This window comes from Rhinoderma darwinii, chromosome 3 (genome assembly GCF_050947455.1).
Source record: "Rhinoderma darwinii isolate aRhiDar2 chromosome 3, aRhiDar2.hap1, whole genome shotgun sequence".
Classification (NCBI taxonomy): domain Eukaryota; kingdom Metazoa; phylum Chordata; class Amphibia; order Anura; family Rhinodermatidae; genus Rhinoderma; species Rhinoderma darwinii.
Window position 1 is genome coordinate 11,784,805 of NC_134689.1, and position 24,473 is coordinate 11,809,277.

General features: G+C 44.8%; 1 protein-coding gene across 1 annotated transcript; it reads left to right on the forward strand.

Moving 5' to 3' along the window:
• The first annotated feature begins 10,852 nt into the window (after positions 1–10,852).
• LOC142750838 (hemagglutinin/amebocyte aggregation factor-like) lies at positions 10,853–20,606 on the forward strand. The gene is made up of 6 exons (XM_075859814.1): positions 10,853–10,939; positions 11,066–11,095; positions 13,317–13,413; positions 14,711–14,902; positions 17,690–17,842; positions 20,468–20,606. Exons 1-6 carry the CDS (start codon positions 10,897–10,899, stop codon positions 20,505–20,507), a joined length of 555 nt encoding a protein of 184 aa, XP_075715929.1. The 5' UTR covers positions 10,853–10,896; the 3' UTR covers positions 20,508–20,606.
• The last annotated feature ends 3,867 nt before the right edge of the window (positions 20,607–24,473 follow it).

Genomic DNA, 24,473 nt, shown 5'->3' on the forward strand with positions numbered 1-24,473 from the left:
AACTTCTAACTTACGGCCCCTTCCAGAGTTATTACAAGCCACTATAATTACTTTACCTAAACCCGGCAAAACACCAGACACACCTGCTAATTTTCGTCCCATATCTCTATTGAATTGTGATATAAAGCTTTATGCTAAGATTTTAGCGGTTAGACTGAAGGACTGTTTACCTTCTTTGATTGCATTGGATTAAGTGGGATTTGTGAAATGTCGCCAGGCGAGTGACGGCACTAGACGAATTTTAGATCTCATACAAATAGCTAAGAAATCCCTGAATCCCTCTGTCTTTTTTTCCCTTGATGCTGAAAAAGCATTCGATAGGGTTAACTGGAGGTATTTGGAGGGAATATTGGACAAATTTGGTTTTGCTTCTTTTATAAAGAACGCTGTTCTAGCCCTGTATTCCTTGCCATCGGCTCGGGTTCTTTCCTCTGGATTTATTTTGCGACCCTTCCAGATTAGAAACGGTACACGTCAGGGTTGCCCTTTATCCCCTCTCATATTTACTTTGTGTATGGAACTCCTGGCAGAAATGATTCGGAATTCCCCAACAGTGTCGGGTATTAAAGTAGGTGAATCAGAACATAAAATTGGACTGTACGCAGACGATATACCTGTAGTTCGCAGGCAGCGGGCAGGGATTGAGTCTTTCTCCGATTTTTATGTAAATGGGTCTATTCAATCCTACGAAATGTTGGCTGGGGGTTTCCTTTTCTGTGGATCAATGGTCTAAGGCGTCTAAATGGAATTTTCCAGCATACTAAATGTATTAGTCATTTAGACCTCACTCGTAAAAAACCACTTCCGATGGTATTTGACTCAGTCCCGCGTATCACACCTTCTAATATTTGTTGGAGGGGTTGTGGCCATCTTGGCTCTGCTCTTCATATGTGGTTGTCCTGCCCGACAGTAGTTCCTTTGTGGCAAGAAGTGTTTAAATTGATTTCCGAAATTGCTGGTATTCCTATACCAAGCAGCCCGGAACTGGCCGTTCTGGACATAGTACTAGAAAATATCCCCTCGGCATTTAGGACGGTTTCTCATCATATTTTATTATCAACCGGAATTTCAATTGCCAGATCTTGGAAATCTCCCAGCTCTCCGCTCATGTCTGAAGTACTGAGAAGAGTCAATAGTAATTATAATCATGAAACTATACTTATTCACTCGGTTAGTTTACATGGGAAAGTGGTGAACTCCTGGCGGCCTTGGACTACCTCCCGCTACCTTCTTTTTTAAACCTCTTTACTTGTTTTTCACAGAATTGTCTAAGTACTTTTGCTATGTACATTGGCACAGGGCTTTCGTGACATGGTAGTCATGATTTTGTACGTTTTGTCTTCGATGATCTCGAACTGTTTAGAGGTCATGGGTTTATATCTTTACTGTTTGTATAAAACGTTGAAATTTCAATAAAAATTTCTTGTTTAAAAAAAAAAAAAATGACCGTAGATTTCAATGGTAACTCTTTTGTTTCAGTTGCTTTCTGTTTGTCTCCGTTCGCTAGGCTTCCATTTTTTTTTGACATAAGCAAAAGTGCAGTCTGCAGAACTTTTGTTTCCTTGAAAAAAAGCAGCCCCTCATATGCAAAAATATATATGTACAAAAATACCTATCTGGTATCGGTAAATGGAAGGACACGTTGAATACAATTAAATTGTTAATTATACAGTATGGTGAATAGTGTGAAAAATATAACCAATAAAAAAATACAACTCGTCCGGCAAAAAAAAAAAACAGCCCTTATACAGGTACACGTACGTCAACGGAAGAAAAAAAAGTGATGGCTCTTGGAATGTGGTAATAATAGAACGAAAAAACTTTTTGTGTTTAGAAAGGGTTACTTAACAAGTGACTATAGTAACTACCTGCATATAGTAAGAAGAAGAAGAAGAAGAAGAAGAAGAAGTAGAAGAAGAAGAAGAAAGGTTAAAATAATAGTTAGCAGATACTGTGGTGTGAGGGGAGGTACTTGGGAACCGAGTCCGGGAATTGGCACAAAATTGATTATTATTACTCTGAAGAATGCAACCTGGGGATGAACTTCCTTCTCCATTTCATCAGAAAAGACACAACCTGTTACCTAAGTAGTCACAAGTTGACACAGTGGCATAACTAGAGTCCTATGGGCCCCAGTACAAATTCTGTAGGTGACCCCCATATAGTAGGTAGCCCTTCATATAGTAGATAGGTGACCCCCATATAGTAGATAGGCCTTCATATAGTAGATGGTGACCCCCATATAGTAGATAGGCATTCATATAGTAAATAGGTGCCCCCATATAGTAGTTAGGCCCCTTCTCCATTACTAGTGCCCCCTTTGGTGTTATAGAAAATAAATGAAACTCGCCTAACCTCATTCCCGCAATGAACTTCTGCATCTTTGGCCTGCTGCCCGGCGCAGGAGGTGCGACGCAGTGATATTATCACATCACTTTCACCAAGACGTCAGGCTGATGTCCTCAGTGTCTTCAGTAACCTCTAGTAGACCGCAGGCCTAAAACAGCCTGTGGCTTACCAGAGTTAAAGAGGCTCTGTCACCAGATTTTGCAACCCCGATCTCCTATTGCAGCAGATCGGCGCTGCAATGTAGATTACAGTAACGTTTTTATTTTTAAAAAACGAGCATTTTTGGCCAAGTTATGACCATTTTTGTATTTATGCAAATGAGGCTTGCAAAAGTCCAAGTGGGCGTGTTTAAAGTAAAAGTCCAAGTGGGCGTGTATTATGTGCGTACATCGGGGCGTTTTTACTACTTTTACTAGCTGGGCGTTCTGACGAGAAGTATCATCCACTTCTCTTCAGAACGCCCAGCTTCTGGCAGTGCAGACACACAGCGTGTTCTCGAGAGATCACGCTGTGACGTCACTCACTTCCTGCCGCAGGTCCTGCATCGTGTCGGCCACATCGGCACCAGAGGCTACAGTTGATTCTGCAGCAGCATCAGCGTTTGCTGGTAAGTAGCTACATCGATTTACCTGCAAACGCCGATGCTGCTGCAGAATCAACTGTAGCCTCTGGTGCCGATGTGTCCTCGCTGGTCCGACACGATGCAGGACCTGTGAGTGACGACACAGCGTGATCTCTCGAGAACACGGCTGTGTCTGCACTGCCAGAAGCTGGGCGTTCTGAAGAGAAGTGGATGATACTTCTCGTCAGAACGCCCAGCTAGTAAAAGTAGTAAAAGCGCCCCGATGTACACACATAATACACGCCCAGTTGGACTTTTACTTTAAACACGCCCAGTTGGACTTTTGCAAGCCTCATTTGCATAAATACAAAAATGGTCATAACTTGGCCAAAAATGCTCGTTTTTTAAAAATAAAAACGTTACTGTAATTACATTGCAGCACCGATCTGCTGCAATAGCAGATAGGGGTTGCAAAATCTGGTGACAGAGCCTCTTTAAGGCTTGTTAACATCACGTTTTTTCCTTTCATCTGAGGTATATAACAGGAGGAGTCCTGACGTATACCTCTAATGGAAGGCACCAATGTATCTCACTGTAAAGGGATACAGTGGAATACATCACCCGAACTCCCTGGGCACAGCGCTACTTTAAGCGCTGAGCCCGGAGAAGCCTCTGACGTCACTGTCCATATATGGACAGTGACATCAGGGGCTTTGTAATATGAGTATCCCCAGCCACGGCTTTGGTAATGCTTTGGCCAGGGGCCTAGAAGGAGCCCCTGACATCACTGTCCATATATGAACAGTGACGTTGACAGGGTAAACTTCCTTTTTTCCCTGTTATCTCACACCGAATAACCACCTCTGTAAATTGAAAACTGAAAGCATGCATGCATGGAAAAAGTACACCAGACAGACAAATGTTGGTAGACATCTTTCCCTCAGTCAAGTAGGAAGTGTACTGAAACTTTTTATTGAACAAAGAAAAGAAACACAAAACTCCTCCCTAGATATTTGGGACGTGCTTAAGCCCCATTGGCTCCTCAGCTGTGAGTCCATCTGTACACTCCTCTTGCATTCCAGGGGCGGTGTGTTATGGCCGGAAGAAGGGGAAGGGGATAAGTGAGCCCTAATCTACCGACCGCCCTGTCCCTGCCTACTTGCAACGACCCGCCCTAGGCGACGGGGTACAACTGGGCGGCGGTCCCTACGCTGACTAAGTGCAAGGGAATACAAACAGGGAACAAGCAAGGGAAGGGGCAGTAGCCCACGGAACACCGTGAGGAAACCAGAGTGGTCACTTAGCCAGTCAGAATAGGATGTCACGAAGTATACAAACGCAGAGCAAGGAGCAGAAAGCAAGCCGGGGTCAGAGCGAAGCAGGATATGCGGAAGCTGTAGCAAGGCTGGAGCAAGGCAGTAGCAGGCTGGAGCAAGGCTGTAGCAAGGCCAGGAAAAGAGGAAGAATCACAAGCAATGAGGGAGAGAAAACAGCAGGAGTAAATGGACAGGGGGCGGAGCTAACTCCGACTGACCAGGCCGCGATAGGCTCTCCCTCTCCTGAGCCTGCCACCCTGATTGGTGGGAGCCGGAGTCAGTCTAAGAGGTCCGGCCTCAGGTGTCGATTGATTAATCCTGGGAGTATCCACAGAAGTAGTGCCTGGCAGATCCTTTACAGTACCCCCCCTTTTATGAGGGGCCACCGGACCCTTACTAAGAGGACCTGGTTTAGTGGGGAAGAGAAGGTGGAACCTCCTGACCAATGCCCCAGCGTGAACATCTCGAGCAGGTACCCAAGTCCTCTCCTACGGCCCGTATCCTCTCCAATGGACCAGGTACTGGAGGGAGCCCTGGATCATCCTACTGTCCACAATCTTGGCCACCTCGAATTCCACCCCCTCAGGGGTGAGAATGGGAACAGGAGGTTTCCTCGAGGGGGAGCAGCGTTTAAGGAGGGAGGCATGAAAGACGTCGTGTATGCGAAAGGATGGGGGCAGCTCCAGACGGAAGGATACAGGGTTGAGGACTTCAATGACCTTATAAGGCCCAATAAATCGGGGAGCAAATTTCTTGGACGGGACCTTAAGGCGCAAGTTCCTAGATGATAACCATACCAGATCCCTGACGATAAACCGGGGGTTAGCAGAACGTCTTCTATCAGCCTGAATTTTCTGTACGCTCTGGGACAACTCTAGGTTCTTCTGAACCTGGGCCCAGACTGTGCACAGTTCCCGATGAACGACCTCTACCTCGGGATTATTGGAACTACCAGGAGAAACGGAGGAGAACCGTGGATTAAACCCGAAATTACAGAAAAACGGGGAGACCCCTGACGAGTTACTGACCCGGTTATTAAGGGAAAATTCGGCGAGGGGAATGAATGAGACCCAATCAAATTGACAGTCAGAGATGAAACACCTTAAATATTGTTCCAGGGATTGATTAGTCCTCTCCGTTTGGCCATTAGTGTCGGGATGGAAGGCGGAGGAGAAGGACAGATCAATCTCCAACTTTTTACAAAAGGCTCTCCAAAATAATGAAACAAATTGTACCCCTCTGTCAGAAACGATATTGACTGGGACCCCATGGAGACGCAGAATGTGTTTAACAAACAAAGAAGCTAACGTCTTGGCGTTAGGTAGTTTCTTAAGGGGCACAAAGTGGCACATCTTGCTGAAGCGGTCTACTACCACCCACACCACCGACTTGCCTTGAGATGGAGGCAAATCTGTGATAAAATCCATGGAGATATGGGTCCAAGGTCTCTGGGGAATGGGCAAAGAACGTAGTAAGCCCGCAGGTCGGGACCTGGGGGTCTTGGACCTAGCATAAACCTCACAAGCGGCGACGTAGGCCCTAACGTCTTTAGGCAACCCAGGCCACCAATAGTTTCTGGTAATGAGGTGTTTGGTACCCAGGATGCCAGGATGACCAGATAGTGCGGAGTCATGGTTTTCCCTAAGTACCCTTAGACGGTATTGCAGGGGGACAAACAGCTTGTCCCCAGGGAGGTTCCCGGGAGCTGAACCTTGATCAGCCGCAATATCAGAGACTAAATCAGAATCAGTGGCAGAAACGATTATACCAGGGGGTAAAATACAAGCAGGATCCTTCTCCGAAGGGGGATTGGCCATGAAACTACGTGACAGTGCATCAGCCTTAATATTTTTGGACCCAGCCCTATAGGTAACCAAAAAGATAAAACTGGTAAAAAATAGCGCCCATCGAGCTTGTCTCTGATTAAGCCTCCGGGCAGATTCTAGGAAAACCAGATTCTTGTGGTCAGTAAGGACCGTTACCTGGTGTCTGGCCCCTTCCAGGAAGTGACGCCACTCTTCAAAAGCCCATTTAATGGCTAAAAGTTCGCGGTTGCCAATATCATAGTTACTCTCCGTGGGCGAAAACTTCCTGGAGAAGTAAGCACAGGGGCGGAGATGGGTGAGGGAGCTGGTACCCTGGGACAAGACAGCCCCCACTCCCACCTCAGACGCGTCAACCTCCACGATAAATGGCTCCCTTTGGTTGGGCTGAACCAGCACCGGGGCCGAGATAAATCACTTCTTGAGGGTCTCAAAAGCCTGGACGGCCTCAGGAGGCCAGTGGAGGACATCAGCACCCTTGCGAGTGAGGTCCATAAGATGCTTAGCGACGACCGAGAAGTTGGCAATAAATCTCCTGTAATAGTTAGCGAACCCCAAAAAAACACTGTAGCGCCTTCAGGGAGGCAGGTTGGACCCATTCCGCCACAGCCTGAACCTTGGCAGGGTCCATGCGGAATTCATGAGGAGTGAGGATTTGACCCAAAAATGGTATCTCCTGTACCCCAAACACACATTTTTCGGTTTTCGCAAACAGATTATTTTCCCGGAGGACCTGGAGCACCTTCCCGACATGCTCCACGTGGGAGGACCAGTCCTTGGAAAACACCAGTATGTCATCAAGGTACACTACAAGAAAAATTCCCAGGTAATCTCTCAGAATTTCATTAATAAAATTCTGGAAGACAGCAGGGGCATTACACAACCCAAAGGGCATGACCAGGTATTCGAAATGACCTTCGGGCGTGTTGAACGCAGTCTTCCACTCATCCCCCTCTTTGATGCGGATAAGGTTATACGCCCCCCGTCCTGTACCCCATACTAGAAGATGTATAACTTATACCAGCTGTACATATATAATTATATACAGAAGATACCCAGGTTATACCAGCATGCTCCATATCACTATATACAAGAAGATGTATAACTTATACCAGCTGTACATATATAATTATATACAGAAGATACCCAGGTTATACCAGCATGCTCCATATCACTATATACAAGAAGATGTATAACTTATACCAGCTGTACATATATAATTATATACAGAAGATACCCAGGTTATACCAGCGTGCTCCATATCACTATATACAAGAAGATGTATAACTTATACCAGCTGTACATATATAATTATATACAGAAGATACCCAGGTTATACCAGCATGCTCCTGTTATGGCCGGAAGAGGGGGAAGGGGATAAGTGAGCCCTAATCTACCCACCGCCCTGTCCCTGCCTACTTGCAACGACCCGCCCTAGGCGACGGGGTACAACTGGGCGGCGGTCCCTACGCTGACTAAGTGCAAGGGAATACAAAGAGGGAACAAGCAAGGGAAGGGGCAGTAGCGGTATCTCCATAGGCGTGCCCCTGATATATTCTCCATATTGTTAGATTCCAGTTCTTTGTGTAATATACTGATATATACATACATATATGCGAGGATAATATTTTTGCAAACAATATACATAGTAATGAACCCTGACAACGTTAGGGGCAATGTAATGAAAGAATCCCCGGCCAAAGCGTAGGCAACGCTCTGGCCGGGGATTCCGGCCCTGGAGAAGCCCCTGACGTCACTGTCCATGCATAGACAGTGATGTCAACGGCTTTCAACTATGGAGTCCCCGTCCAGAGCATCGGAAGCACTCTGGCCAGGGACTCCGGGACTGGAGGAGCCCCTGAAGTCACTGTCCATATATGTCTTTGTCCACCCCTATATAATTATCACACATCTTGCAGTTGCTGTCAGCAAGCCAAGTGTGGTAATAAATCTGCTGAAAGTCATTTTAGAACAATTCAAGAAAAACATTTGCACAGAAAAAGAAACTCAGCAATGATGCACCTCACTAACAATGTTAACACTTTGTCCATCTTCTGCTACAAGATAGAAGCTCAACACTTGCTGTCACAATTTTCCTTCTCACTGCTATGTAAGACATTTTTACAGTCCCTTCTATACTCGAGCTTCTCTTTATTCTTGACCCTTCCAGACGTCTATGAAAGCACTTGTTCTTCTACATGTTACAATTCTCACCCAAAAAGTGATTCCTTTAGCTGCAGTTGGTTTGGCGTTGGCTAAACTGAGTCTAAGGAATCTCCATTTCTTTAACCTTAACCCCCACAAGAAGGTATGGACTTTCCCGGTTGGATTCCCAGGTGGCGGTCTTCAGAATGGGCACCATTTGACAGCTGCTAGGCATATCGGGATCAGATCCAAAGCCAGGAACGAAGCCAAGAGAGTGGTCAGGATATGCCAAGCCAGAAGAGGAAGCGAAGATGAGATCCAAAAACAAGTCAGGGGTCAAACCAGATCAAACACGTGTACCAGGAGTCAAATCCAACGGAGCAAAACGAGAGCAGAATGCAGTAACAAGTCAAGGTCAAGGTTGGCTATAAGAAGTACCTTGATTTACAACTTTGTTGTCCCCATTGCATACACAGGATACATCATCAATAATAGATCCTAGGGTGGGGTCAGTAACCTTTGGCACTCCAGCTGTTAAGAAAAGGGCTGGAGCAGGCTGAGCCTTAGGGTATATTCACACGGCGGGGGTCCGTAACGGCTGAAATTACGGGGATGTTTCAGCCTGAAAACATCCCCGTAATTTCAGCCGTACCGGCATGTGCAGGCGCTTGAACGCCGCGTCAATTACGGCCGTAATTAGCGCTGCTATTCATTGGAGTCAATGAATAGCGGCTCCAATTACGGCCAAAGAAGTGACAGGTCACTTCTTCTACGCGGGCGTCTATTTACGCGCCGTCATTTGACAGCGGCGCGTAAATATACGCCTCGTGTGAACAGACAAACGTCTGCCCATTGCTTTCAATGGGCAGATGTTTGTCAGCGCTATTGAGGCGCTATTTTCGGGCGTAATTCGGGGCAAAAACGCCCGAATTACGTCCGTAAATAGGCCGTGTGAACATACCCTTAGGGTAGGCCCAGACATGACTAGGTTTGTAGAGTGGTTGGCGGTGAGGAAGTCTAGGATGGCACTTGTTGAGGAAGTCGGGGCCCACTGAAGGTATGAGACCCCTGTCATGGATCATGGTAAATGGTGGTTCCCGATGGGGGCGGTCCCGGGGAACAGATTAAAAAGAACCGGTGGTTTCACTACCATGACATATTTGACTGCCCCGAGTTGGCAAGGTCCGACTGGGGAGGATATCTGGTACAAAAAAAATGAAGGCCTTTTCAATCCTCCATGTATATGACAGCACTGCTCATTGTTTAAGAATGTTGATGTTATTTATGGTATTTATATCTGTATGTTATAGTTTATTTTGTTAATAAAGAGACTCCTGTGGCCAGCAAATTTCCAACGTCACGCAGTTTGTCAGAATCATTATTTTTGGTGGGTGTTACAGGGTGTAATTTAAGAAGTCCTAGACATATGCAATACCCCAGTCATGAAACTACAACTCCCAGCATGCCCTGACAGGCCCAGGCTTTCAGGGCTTGCTGGGAGTTGAAGTTTCACAACAGCTGGAGTGTCAAAGATTGCTGACCTCTGCCCTAGGGCAAGTGATTGGCTCCAAAGTCAGTTCCAAATGTGGTTCTATTCAGCTGGACCCTTGAGGCATTAATGTGTCAGAGTTAGGGCCCTCTGGAGGATAATCTGGTATTGTGGTGGGCCTGTCTGGCCGGATTAAAGGGAGGAAACATAGGGCACCTGCCCTGTAGCTTCACGTGCACTCAATGATGGTCGTTCCTATCCAGTTGGGAAGCGGTGGAGAATTGGCCACGCATGCGTGTGGCTCGCTCTCTTGGAACCTATGGAAGTCAGTGGCTTGGCTGTCTCCATAACTTCCATAGACTTCAATGGAGAGGGTCGCACACATTCATGGCCACCTCTCCTCAATGTGGCTGCAATAGGGATTCAGGTGGGTCCATGCGGTAGGATGAGGGTCACCAAATTTTTTGCCCAATGGACCGACAACAACTTTATTAATCCAGCTCTGTCTGCGTCCTCCATTCTAGTGATCCAATACAGGTCCCAATGTTCAGTCCAACAACGATCTAACATTTATCACCTGTGGATAGCTGATAGCAAAAGTGTACAAACCTTTAGCCCTCAAATATGACTCCATAAGGGTATGTTCACACGGCCTATTTTTGGCTGTTTTTCGGGCCGTAAATTCCTGAAAAACGGCCAAAAAAAATCGGAAGCAGAATGCCTCCAAACATCTGCCCATTGATTTCAATGGGAAAAACGGCGTTCTGTACCAATGGGCCATTTTTACGCGGCCATTTTGAAAAACGGCTGCGTAAAAGAACGGCTGCGAAAAAGAAGTGCAGGTCACTTCTTGGGACGTTTTTGGAGCGGTTTTTATTGGCTTTATAGAAAACACCTAAAAAAAATGGCAGTAAAAAACGGCGTGAAAATCGCGAGTGGCTTAAAAAACTCAGCATGTGAACATACCCTAACAAATCCAGATTTCATGTGATAAGTTTCGCAATCATTTTTTATTTATTTGTACATAATTTGACCTTTAAATGCTGAATGTGCCAATTTATACGGATCAGTGAAGTCGTTTACACAGTCACTTCCCAAGAAGTTCAAGAACATTTTTTTTATTAGCAATCCATATAAATAAAGTTCTTGTGAAGTTTTCCAGAACAGTAAATACACTGGGCACCGGACGGCCGCAGACCGTAGCTCAGCGCCATGGACGTCTTCACCGTATTCTTTTGCGCATCTTTCCTGATCGGTAAAACTTCTCCACTTTTTCTAACAAATCCCTATTTCCTACTTTTAATATGTGATTTTTCCTTCTGGTCGGTCACTGGGATCATCATGAACATTGTATTCATACTTCTTTCTGTCGTCACTGCAGGTGGAGCAGAGATGTTTCTACGTCACAAACGTAACTATTTCAATATTTTTCAGTATCTGTTGTTAGGTTGTTTCTTCTCTGTCTTGATATATTATCCTAAGACCATGTTCACACAGCATAGGTTCAGGCTGAAGAGAAACAGCCTCTGAATCCAGGAATTTTTGGAGCTGATTTTGAGACGCAGCGTCATGGTAAACGAGAAAAATCCGCTTTAAGAAATAACGTCACCTTTTTTACAAAGCGTATTTGTACGAGGTATTTTTTTATTCAGCAGCGTACAAATACGCACAATGTATTTCCCATTGAAATCAGTGGGAAGTTATTGCAGACAAAGATGACGCATCTAAGGGTATGTTCACATGGCTATTTACGGCCGTTTTTTGCGCCGTAAACGTCCGGAAAATCAGAGGCAGAACGCCTCCAAACATCTACCCATTGATTGCAATGGGAAAAACGGCGCTCTTGATCCCACGGGCCGTTTTTTTAAGCGGTCGTTTTGAAAAACGGTCGCGTAAAAAAACGCCCGTGAAAAAGAAGTGGATGTCACTTCTTCAGGTTTTTTTGGAGCCGTTTTTCATAGACTCTATAGAAAAACAGCTCCAAAAACGGCCGTAAAAAACGCAGCGAAAAAGGCGAGTTGCTTAAAATCAGGAGCTGTTTTTCCTTGAAAACAGCTCCGTATTTTCAGACGGTTTTTGCTCAGCGTGTGAACATGGCCTTACAGGTAACTACTTTAATCTTTATCAGTATCTGTTGTTAGGTTGTTTCTTCTCTCTCACGATATAATATATACATTTCATAGCTTTGCATTGCTGCTATATTTTCTATGCTTACAAGGACATGTTCACACCAGTCGGATACGCTGCGGAAAAGTCTGCAGCGTATCAGATCCAAAAACTGCAGGGAATTACAGCTGAAAGTCTGCACCAAATCATATTTGATTTGGCACAGATTTTTGGCCAGATGCCCTGCTGTGGAGTGCAAATGGAATTAAAAAAACAAACATACCCACCTCCGCTGGCACTGCCATATCATCCCTGGCGTGTGCCAAAAGAGTGTCATTTAGGCATATACGTCGGCCAGTGTTGGTTGGAATAAAATTTTGTGGTATGAAAGAGCCACTGTACGGATGTCCCGACGTATACCTCCAATGTAGGACTCAAACGTGGTGTGAACGGAGCCTAACTGATATCGGTGCCCACCTCCCCTGGCGCTGCCGTAGCAGCCCATGTGATGCTGCAGCCTGTAATTCCCTGCAGCGGTCACAAGCGTCAAAAACGTCATCCCAGGATGTCCGCTCAGACCGGGGATCAAGGGAGCGTCGCTAGGGGAGTGCCAGGCGATCGGAGTATGTTTTTTTATGTTAAAGTAGAAAACGTTTTTTTCTCTCTCGAGCTGGGTTCACACGTAAAGTAAATACTGCGGATTTTCCGCAATGAAAAACCACAGCGTAAGGCCTGATTCACACGAACGAATGCAAACACGGACGCGAAAAAAAGGTCGTTTTTCACATCCAAGTTCCACCTGTGCGGAACCCGTTTTCACAGATCCCTTATAGATTTGAGTCTATGGAGGGATCCATGAAAATGGACAAAAATATCCTATTTTTTCACGGGCCCTTCACACGGTACGTTAAAAGAATGGCCGTGTGAACGGCCCCATTGAAATACATGTGTCCGTCTTTTTTAACGCCCATCACACGGACAAGATATACGCTTGTCTGAATTTCGCCTAATACAGTAGCAGCAGAGTAGATGACTTTGAACAAATCTTATCCACACGCTGCGTAAAAACCCGCCAAGAAAAAAACGTTCATAAATTGACGTGTGGTGCGGTTTTTTAATTCGCAGAATGTCAACTTATGCTGTAGAATCGCTGCTCTCCTGTTGCAGGTTTCTCCCATTGAATTCAATGGGGAGGTAAAATCCGCAACAAATAGCAGATGTTGTGATTTTTGCAAGAAGGAAAGCAAAACAAAACTCATACTTACCCAGAACTCTCTGCTCCTGTGTCCAGCCCGGCCTCCAGGGATGACGTTTCATCCCATGTGACTGCTGCAGCCAATCACTGACTCCAATTAGGGAAGACGTCTCCTGTAAGTCATGTTTATTCTCTGACTGCGGTGGATCAGTCCTGTATTACCTGTCAGGTGTATGGTGGTTATAAATGGTCATGTTATGGCGGTGTCATTTATATTTTGAGGAATGCTATAAATACCATGATGCGTCAATTTTTTTTTTCTAAACACTAGCAATCCGTTGTCCTGGAAAAGGAAAATGGCAAAATTGCTTTGAAGATCCTTTCGAATTTGAGTGCCAGAGTCGAGAAACCATCAACTCAATCAGCAGGTAATAAGATATAAATGAGCATTCAGTATACGGTATATGATATGTATATGAGGCGTACTTACTCTATGGTGCAGATCTACTAAGACTGGCGTTTCATACACCAGTCTTAGGGTGATTCACATCACGTTATTTCTCTTCCATCATAGGTATACGTCGGCAGTCCCGACACATACCTCCGATGGAAAGTAGCGACGTATCCCAGTGTATAGTCATACAGTGGGATGTCAGGGGCTTAGACTATGGACTCCCTGGTCAGAGCATCGAAACCGCTCTGTCTGGGGACTCCGGAACTGGAGGGGCCCCTGACATCACTCTCCATATATAGACGGTACACGTTTTTTTTTCTTGCAGGATCCCTCAGGATGAAATAGCGTAGTTTTTCCATCCTCCAAAAAAAATGACGTATACCAGCCCGAAGGAGGCCAAAGGGACATTCTTTTGGCCTCCATTGGGCTAATGGAGCCTTATGGACATGTTTAGCGTGTATGTCAGGTGTTTTCCTGAGGTACACGCTAATCGTAGAGCTAAAACGCTATGTGAACCAGGCATTAGCTTTCTGCTCTACCGGAGTGTGATGCGGAATCAAATTTTTGTGTCCAAATGATTTCTTGGTAATTTTTTATTGGCTTTTTTTGGGAAGCAAAATGTACACAAACTGCACTTTTTGGTATTGTGAATTTTTTTCCTTATGGCATTTACAGGTTAACTACGGTGATATTTTAATGGTTCAGACTTTAGCACATGCGGCGATACTAATTAAGTTTGTTTGTTTTTATTATTTTTTCATTTTTTTATGGGAAAAAGAGTAGGAGGTTTTTTGAACTTATTTATTTTATTAGGAGTTGTTTTACTAAGGGAACATTTAGAAAGACGCACAAAACACACTGATAGATAGATATTATATATATATATATACATATGTGTGTGCGTGTGTGTGTGTGTGTGTGTGTGTGTGTGTGTGTGTGTGTATATATATATATACATATGTGTGTGCGTGTGTGTGTGTGTGTGTGTGTGTATGTATATATATATATATATATATATATAAAATCTAAATATATATGTATTTATTTATTTATTTTTTATAATTTTTTATAATTTTATTTTCTTAACTATTTCAAAGGCGTACTTAGCCATTAACTAGAAATCTCTAGAGACTTGATCTGTATCTTAGATGAATATCAGACATCCCTGATATGCCTGAACTTTGGGGCAGCTCAAAGTAATGGACGCCTATAGTTTATAAAAATGTCTCCTCGCAATTTACTATGATTATAATATTTTGTATTCTCTTTAGTGAGCATAACAGTTACTATGAGGACAGAGTTTGGGCATTTACATGTAAGAAAACTCTTCCGTCAGCTGGACAATGCTACTGGACTCCTCACTATGTCAATGACTATGATGAAGTCTTAGATTTTATTTGCCCTTTGGGTGAAGTTCTCTCAGGCATGAAAAGCGAGAACGACAATTATTATAATGACCGAAGGTAAGTCAGCGCATGGGATGAGTATTTATTACAGATCTCGATGGCCTGGAATAAATAGATTGGGGAAAGAAGTGGTGATATATTGGACTGCTCTTGTAGCCTTGAAATTACTGTTCCCCAAGCCCCCCCCCTGTCCTGTGATACCGTATACTCTTCCAAGAAGTCACTTCTTCCTAGATTGCATGGAAACCAAGAGGAGGTAAGTTTTTGGGGGCTGTACATGGGGCACTCTAGCTGGAGAATGTGTATGGAGGCACTCTCTGACTGATACATTGTATATGGGGGCTCTCTGGCTGATACATTGTATATGGGGGGGCTCTCTGACTGATACATTGTATAAGGGGCTCTCTGGTTGATACATTGTATATGGGGGCTCCCTGGTTGATATATTGTATATGGGGGCTCTCTGGTTGATATATTGTATATGGGGGCTCTCTGGTTGATACATTGTATATGGGGCTCTCTGGCTGATACATTGTATATGGGAGCTCTCTGGCTGATACATTGTATATGGGGGCTCTCCGGTTGATACATTGTATATGGGGGCTCTCTGACTGATACATTGTATATGGGGGCTCTCTGGTTGATACATTGTATATTGGGGCTCTCTGGCTGATACATTGTATAAGGAGGCTCTGTGGCTGATACAGTGTATATGGGGCTCTCTGGCTGATACATTGTATAAGGGGGGGGTCTCTCTGGTTGATACATTGTATATGGGGCTCTCTGGCTGATACATTGTATAAGGGGGCTCTCTGGTTGATACATTGTATATGGGGGCTCTCTGGTTGATACATTGTATATGGGGGCTCTCTGGCTGATACATTGTATATGGGCTCTCTGGCTGATACATTGTATATGGGGGCTCTCTGGCTGATACATTGTATAAGGGGGGGGGTCTCTCTGGTTGATACATTGTATATGGGGCTCTCTGGCTGATACATTGTATAAGGGGGCTCTCTGGTTGATACATTGTATATGGGCTCTCTGGCTGATACATTGTATATGGGCTCTCTGGCTGATACATTGTATATGGGGGGGCTCTCTGGTTGATACATTGTATATGGGCTCTCTGGCTGATACATTGTATATGGGGGGGCTCTCTGGTTGATACATTGTATATGGGGCTCTCTGGCTGATACATTGTATAAGGGGGCTCTCTGGTTGATACATTGTATATGGGGGCTCTCTGGTTGATACATTGTATATGGGGGCTCTCTGGCTGATACATTGTATATGGGGGCTCTCTGATACATTGTATATGGGGGCTCTCTGGTTGATATATTGTATATGGGGGCTCTCTGGTTGATATATTGTATATGGGGGCTCTCTGGTTGATATATTGTATATGGGGGCTCTCTGGTTGATATATTGTATATGGGGGCTCTCTGGCTGATACATTGTATATGGGGGCTCTCTGATAGATTGTATATGGGGGCTCTCTGGTTGATACATTGTATATGGGGCTCTCTGGCTGATACATTGTATATGGGGGGGCTCTCTGGTTGATACATTGTATATGGGGCTCTCTGGCTGATACATTGTATAAGGGGGCTCTCTGGTTGATACATTGTATATGGGGGCTCTCTGGTTGATACATTGTATATGGGGGCTCTCTGGCTGATACATTGTATATGGGGGGGCTCTCTGACTGATACATTGTATAAGGGGCTCTCTGGTTGATACATTGTATATGGGGGCTCCCTGGTTGATATATTGTATATGGGGGCTCTCTGGTTGATATATTGTATATGGGGGCTCTCTGGTTGATACATTGTATATGGGTCTCTCTGGCTGATACATTGTATATGGGGCTCTCTGGCTGATACATTGTATATGGGAGCTCTCTGGCTGATACATTGTATATGGGGGCTCTCTGGTTGATACATTGTATATGGGGGCTCTCTGACTGATACATTGTATATGGAGGCTCTCTGGTTGATACATTGTATATTGGGGCTCTCTGGCTGATACATTGTATAAGGAGGCTCTGTGGCTGATACAGTGTATATGGGAGCTCTCTGGCTGAGACATTGTATATGGGGGCTCTCTGGTTGATACATTGTATATGGGGGCTCTCTGACTGATACATTGTATATGGGGGCTCTCTGGTTGATACATTGTATATTGGGGCTCTCTGGCTGATACATTGTATAAGGAGGCTCTGTGGCTGATACAGTGTATATGGGGGCTCTATGGCTGGGGAACTTTTTAGTGTGTCCCTATACATGGGGGCACTCTCTGGTTAAGACACTTTAAATGAAGGTGGACAAATCTAACCACGAGCGCATCACAGGTTAAGTCTTGCTTAACTTCCGCTCTACCAGAATCCCACTAAAATCCTCCAACTTAAAGGGATTATCCGCGCACAGACAACTGATGACCTATCCTGGGCACCGGATGTTATGAAGGGCAGTAGTCGGAGTCGGAAGCAGATGGCTCCGACTACTGCATAGTGGCCGTGCTAAAGTACTGCAGCTCGGCCGCTATTCCATGACCGGAGCCGTCTACTTCCGCCATGGACACCCTGTGCTCGAAGGCATCCGGAGCAGCTGATAGGTGCAGAGCCCAGATGTCGGACCCCCACCGATCATATACTGATGACCTGTCCTGTATCAGTTCTCTGTGCCTGGACAACACCTTTTAAAGTCGTTCCGGATTTTGTGGGGCGCCGTCATCTTGGGTATCCAAAAACTGAGCGGTCATTTAAAGTATAAATATTTTATGCTCTTCTTCTTCTACTTCACACCTAACACATTAACGGAATGACATGTTCTTCTGTTTTAGATGGAAATTTTCATGCTGCCGAGGAACTTCAAATTACATTGTCGATTGCCAGCTGAGCGACTTTGTCAACGTGTTTGATGGTAGAATGAATTTTATTGTACCGGACGGATATGTCCTGGTGGGGGCGTTCAGCGAACATCAAAATTACTTTGAGTAAGCGGCTTTATGATACAGTTTTTATATTTCTTAGATAAAATGATTTCCAGGATCCTAAAACAAAAATGACTCCTGCCGCTTTATGATGATGTAGTGATGGGGTTACACTACTGAAGCTGTATTCATGCTGTTGCACTCTATCGTTTATGTTAACCCCTTCCCGTCGTAAAGAACGTTCAGATTTTAATTTTCATTTTTTTCCTCCCCAACTTCCAAAAGCCATAACTTTTTTTATTTTTCCGTCTATATAGTCCTATGAGGGCTTGATTTTTGCGGGACGAGTTGTAGTTTTTCGTAGCGACATTTATTGTGCCATATAATGTATTAGGAAACGGGAAAAAAATTATTTGTGGGGTAGGAAATTAAAAAAACAGCGATTCCTCCATGGTTTTTTGCGCGTCGTTTTTACGGAATTCACTGTGCAATTAAAACAACATGTTAACTTTATTCTGCGGGTCAATACGATTACGGCGATACCAAATATATAGAGTTTTTTCTATATTTTACTACTTTTACAAGTGTAAAAAAGAAAATGTATTTTGTGTCGCCAAATTCCGAGAGCCGTAACTTTTTTATTTTTCCGTCGATTAAGCAGGTTCGGCTTTCAGCTTCTATAGAAACCCCCCCAGCTTTTATACCTACGGGACGCTACAGCTGACTATACATGACAGCGGCCGCAGCGGGGTGTATGTGGTGTTAGGGTATGTTCACACGGCCTATTTTCAGACATAATTCGGGCGTTTTACGCCTCGAATTACGCCTGAAAAAACGGCTCCATTACACCTCAAACATCTGCTCATTGCTTTCAATGGGGTTTACGATGTTCTGTTCCCACGAGGTGTAATTTTAATTCAAAAGACGGCGCGTAAAAAGTCGCCCGCGTCAAAGAAGTGCATGTCACATCTTGGGACGTTTTTGGAACCGTTTTTCATTGACTCCATTGAAAAACAGCTCCAATAAAATACGCCACGAAAAACGCGAGTAGTTACAAAAACGTGGATGGGCCATGTCCGCCGCAGTGAAAACCACTTTTTTTCGTGACTTCCAACTCTAGATAATAGAGGAAAGTCTTCAGCGGGGAGGGGGGGGGACAGTGTTTCCCAACCAGCGTGCTTTGGGACCATGACAGGGATTTTGCGGCGATCAGGCCGTGATGAGCACCCTCGGCTTTCTGCCCTGCGACAACAGCTCACTGCGGATTTGCAGAGGAAGAGAAGGTCTTCGCTGCTTTCAGTCTTGTGTCTGGTCTCCTAAACAGTGATTCAGATAAGTACAATGATGTCATCACACCGGTCTATATCAGGAGTCCGGACGCAAAACGGGGCACCGTTCAGAAGGCTTCTTTTTATCTAAAAATCGCCAATGAGCGGCGTCAGCGGGCAGAGAGGAATAAGCCAGCGTTCTCCAGCTGATGGGAAGCTCCACGTTAGCGAGCTGGGTGTTGTAGCAGAGCTCCGCCACATGGAGCAGTAATGAGGTTCCCAGCACTACTATGAAGCAGTCCGTCTCTGGTACCCGGTACACCCCGACACCCAGAAAGCCCAGGTCAATTAAAAACAAAGCCCAGCTCTGTGATTGTGGGCTTTAAGAGATAAAATGGGGGCACCGGGCACTGAATAGAACTAACGGGGCAGATAATTCAATGCCTCCCTAGTGTCCATTCATTGTCCCTTTTAGTGCCCTTATGTTCAGTGCCTCCTTAGTTCAGTTTGCCATTTATTGCATTTTTATTGCCCTTTTGTGACAGGGGTGCTAAAGGGGCAATAAATGGCAAATTGGCATTTAGTGGGCACTGAACAAAAGGGCACTAAAAGGGCAATAAATAGCAAATGGCACTAAATTCTCTGCCTATTTGCCATTTATTGCCCCTTTAGTGTCCGTGCGTTCAGTGCCCCCTTTTTGTCTAATTTAAATTCATTGCCTCTTTAGTGCCCTTCAGTGACAGAAGGGTGCAAAAGGACCAATAAATGTCAAATGGGCACCAAGCGGGCCCTGAACAGAAGGTCACTAAATCAACACTGAAAGAAATAACCCTTAGGCCGGGTTCCCACGGGCATGTTCGGTCTGTAAAATTATGTCGGCCGCATTTCCCGGACCGAACACACTGCAGGGAGCCATGTTTTCAGTACGGGACACTTTCCCGCAGCGAGACAGGGACTCCTAGTGTCATACATAACTATGATGCTGGGAGCCCGGCTCCCTGCAGTTTGTTCAGTCAGGGATATGCGGTCGACATATGGTCCGTCTTTTACGGACTGAACATGCTCGTGTGAACCCGGCCTTAAAGCACAGAAAATAGTGGTGGAAAACTTTAGCAAGTCAGCCACGCACAAAAATTATGGAATTAATTGGTAGGGGTCCCCGAGATAGGATTTTATTTTCCCTGGGGTTCCCCAATGCTATAAACATTGGAAATCACTGCTCTATGACATCCATATACCCTATTAGGGACTTCTTTAGAACAACCCCTTTAAATGATACAATTCTGACTGCCTGTAGCCACCACTAGGGGGAGCTTAGTCCTCTAGTGGCGCCTTTATATAGCTGGAATTTTATCATGTACCTATATAACTAGGTGTTTATGGTCATTTAACGTTTTATTGTGTTTTTCTTATAATACAGGGACAGGATTTGGAAGTACCAATACTGCAAATCTAAATAATCTGCAGCAACATCTCTACCACATATCCGCTATTGATCCCTTATTATTCCTCTCTATATCTATAACCGGCGGCTGGTCATTATATTCACATATAATAAATCATAGCATGTTGGAGTGTTGTGTATTGTTATTTTGCAGTCTTTCCTTTATGATTAACATGTAGTTAATCCAGATTATTTTAGGTGTTATTATGAGGTTATTATGAGGTCGGACCCCACAAGACAGTCGGACTGACCCATTAGGACCGGCCAGCAGATTCCTCTTTGTTATACATATGATCCCATATATTGAGCGATCATGGCTCTGTAGCACCACCAAGTGGTTATAGTAGGTATTGAGCCAATAAATGTTATTCACTGAAGATCAATTTTAATAATGATACACATTTGATGGATTTAGGAAATTAATTGTAATATATGCCTCATAATTTATGCGAAACTATTATAGAAGGTTGTGTCGCCTTTCTGTGTATTATCAGAATCTAGAAAATCTAGCTGTACATTATGAGTGTAAGGTCGGGGTTATCAATTTTTCCACCAAAAAAGGTCTGCCCGCATAAACAGGGGAGTGTGACTTCACGTGAAGACTTTTTAAAACCTAATATCCCTAGAGTCTAGAGTAGGAAAGGGTTAAGAATAACATCCCTAGTGGTCTAGGGTAATTGAAAAGTCATTGCCAAACATCATTGGTGGTCTGGGGTATCGATGAGGTCAATGCCAAAATCCCTGATGGTCTAGGGCAGTGAAGCGGGTTAATGTAAGCACCCTTTTTTGTCTGTAGCAGTTTCGGGTTAATCATACCTCCCAACTTTCAAGTATCACAAAGAGGGACAACTGATGCAGCTCGCGCAGCACGTCGCGTCAATTTTTTTTCTTTTAAGCCACGCCTCTGATCCCAGCCAATCCCCACCCATACACACCCGATTCAGCCCACACCGTATCATGCTCCCATAGTGCCTCCCACACAGTATTATACCAAATAGCTGCCCCTACACAGTATAATGCCCCCATAGCTGCCACGATACAGTATACTGCCCCATAGATGCACCCATACAGTATAATGCCCACACAGATGCCCCCATACAGTATAATGCCCACACATATTCTCCCATGCAGTATAATGCCCACACATATTCTCCCATGCAGTATAATGCCCAGACAGATACCCCCATGGAGTAAAATGTCCAAACAAATTCCCCCATACAGTATAATGCCCCTTAGCTGCCCCTAGTTCCAGTTTTCTTGTAGATAGTGACACAGTGCCCATGTAGGTAGTGCCACAGTATATCGCTCTCTTGCTGCCACCATACAGTATAATGCCCCCATACAGTATAATGCCCACATAGATTCTCCCATGCGGTATAATGCCCACACAGATGCCCCCATGCAGCATAATGCCCCATGCAGCATAATGCCCCATAGCTGCTTCGTACAGTAAAATACCCATACAGATACCCCCATACAGTATAATGCCCCCATAGCTGCCCCATACAGTCTAATGCCCAATACAGTATAAAGCCCCATAGCTGCCCCCTACAGCATAATGCCCCGATAGCTGCCTCATACAGTATAATGCCCCCTACCTGCCCTTATACAGTATAATACCCCCAAAATGCCCCTAGTGCCAGTGCCCATATATAAAGTGCCAGTGCCCTCTACATAGTGCCACAGTGCCCATGTAGATAGTGCCCCTATATAGTGCCACAGTTTCCATGTTAATAGTGCCACCCCCCCTGTAGATAGCGCTACCCTCGCCCTGTAGATAGCGACATTGGGACTCCCTCTAGGAGCGGAATCCACAACCAGAGCATAGGCCGGGGATTCCGCTCCTAGAGGGAAGCCCTGATGTCACTGTCCATATATGGACAGTGACGTCAGTGGCTACTCCTTGAGTGAATCCCCGTTGCTGACTCTGGCCGGGGATTCTGCTCCAGGAGGAGCCACTGACGTCAATGTCCATATATAGACAGTCAGAAAAATGGACAAGGAGGCAGCACTTCCAAAATGTAGAAAAACCTTTATTCACCCATGCAACGTTTCAATCCCTCAGGATCTTTCTCAAGCATGCTTGAGAAAGATCCTGAGGGATTGAAACGTTGCATGGGTGAATAAAGGTTTTTCTACATTTTGGAAGTGCTGCCTCCTTGTCCATTTTTCTGCCTGATATTGAGGACCTTGGACCAGGTTCTGAAGAGGCGTGCACCCTCCTGGCGGTTCAGTGCTGTGGTAACTCTCTGATCATCGGCAACGGGGATTCCGCTCAAGGAGTAGCCACTAATTCTGAAGCAGGGAACCATCAGCTCCCTGCTTCAGAATTAGGTCAGAGCGGAGGGAGCTCCTCCACTCGCCGAATACTCCCCGGACATAGCGCTACTTTAAGCGCTGTGCTCGGGAAAAGCCCTTGACGGTACTGTCCATATATGGACAGTGACGTCAGTGGCTAATCCTTGAGCGGAATCCCCGTTGCCTACTCTACCCGGAGATTCCGCTCATAAATGGACAGTACCGTCAAGGGCTTCCCCGAGCACAGCGCTTAAAGTAGCGCTGTGTCTGGGGAGTCTTCGGCAAGCGGAGGAGCTCCCTCTGCTCCTCCGCTATTAACTAATTCTGATGCAGGGAGCTGATGGTTCCCTGCTTCAGAATTAGTTTGACAGCGAGACATACCCCCGTACGGTTAATGTCAGCATCCCTGGTGGTATTGTGTGATATACATTTTTTGATACAGTTGAGGCTGCTGTGTTCTGACATATACCGGCTCAATGTATACATAAAGGACATCCTTTGACAGAGATGTAACATTGAGGCATGGAAACCATCAACAGGCAGCCATGGTGACATCAGACTCTGCCTGGAAGAAGAGGGTTTCCATCAGTTCCATCAATACGGACAGTCCTACAATTTGATCATTTACATACCAGGAACATCTTAAAGGGTCACTCAAAAAAAACTCAACCATCAACTCAACCACTGTGTTCACTAATATTTGTTTCACCATACTTTGCCTTAAAACAGGGGTGGGTCCAGGATTGAAATCTAGGAGGGGGCGGAGAAATAACCGTGCGCTGCTACAAATTTCACTTTATTTGGTCACGCCCCTTGTCACTTCCTTAAAGTATAACTAAACTTTTAAAAAACTTTTGACATATCATAGTAACATGTCAGAAGTTTTGATCGGTGGGGGTCCGAGCACTGAGACCGGAGAGTTTCTGTAGCACTGCTGATTGATGTAAAATTATTTCGTTGCGTTACAAAAGGTCTCCAGGTAGGTAAGGCCTGGAGTTCTAAGTAAAGATGCTCCAGAAATGTTATCTCATGTGGAATACAAGTATCTACTATAACGGACATGTCAGGAGAGGTGACATCTCCTCTATAAATCCAGTGACTCACAGGTGACGTCTTCTATGATGGGAGTCGTTCTTTAGTTTTATTCTCCACCTAATTGCCCCCATTAACCCCCCAAATCCTACCTTAAGAGAACACTCCGTTCTAAACATATTCACTGTGTTTTGCCCAGTGCAGGGTCTAGCTCCCCCTAGTTGTGGTTGCAGACAGACAGAATTTTATCATTTACCTCTATGTCTATGTCAATGCAGGGGATTTGAAGCTCTGTATCGGAAAAATAGATCTCTAAACCCCTATTAAAAATAATCAGCATATCATTTTGGATCTATTAAAAAAATAAATAATCAAAGGTGTTCAAGGTTAGACATTTCTTTTAAAAGGTTCAGCTTTCCTGAATTACCTGTCATGTGAAGGGAACCCAATGCAGCTACGCCCCCTATAATAGTTCGTGAACTGTGTGATGAAACACTGAGGGCTGTGGTTTCCAATTTATTTTATATATATATAAGCACCATTACTTTGTCTTTATTACTAGTTTGGTCACAGCCGCACACCGTCCGGGTCGCCTACTATTACGGACTTCAGACCCCGCCTGCACACAGCAAAAGACTACAGTTCCCGGCTT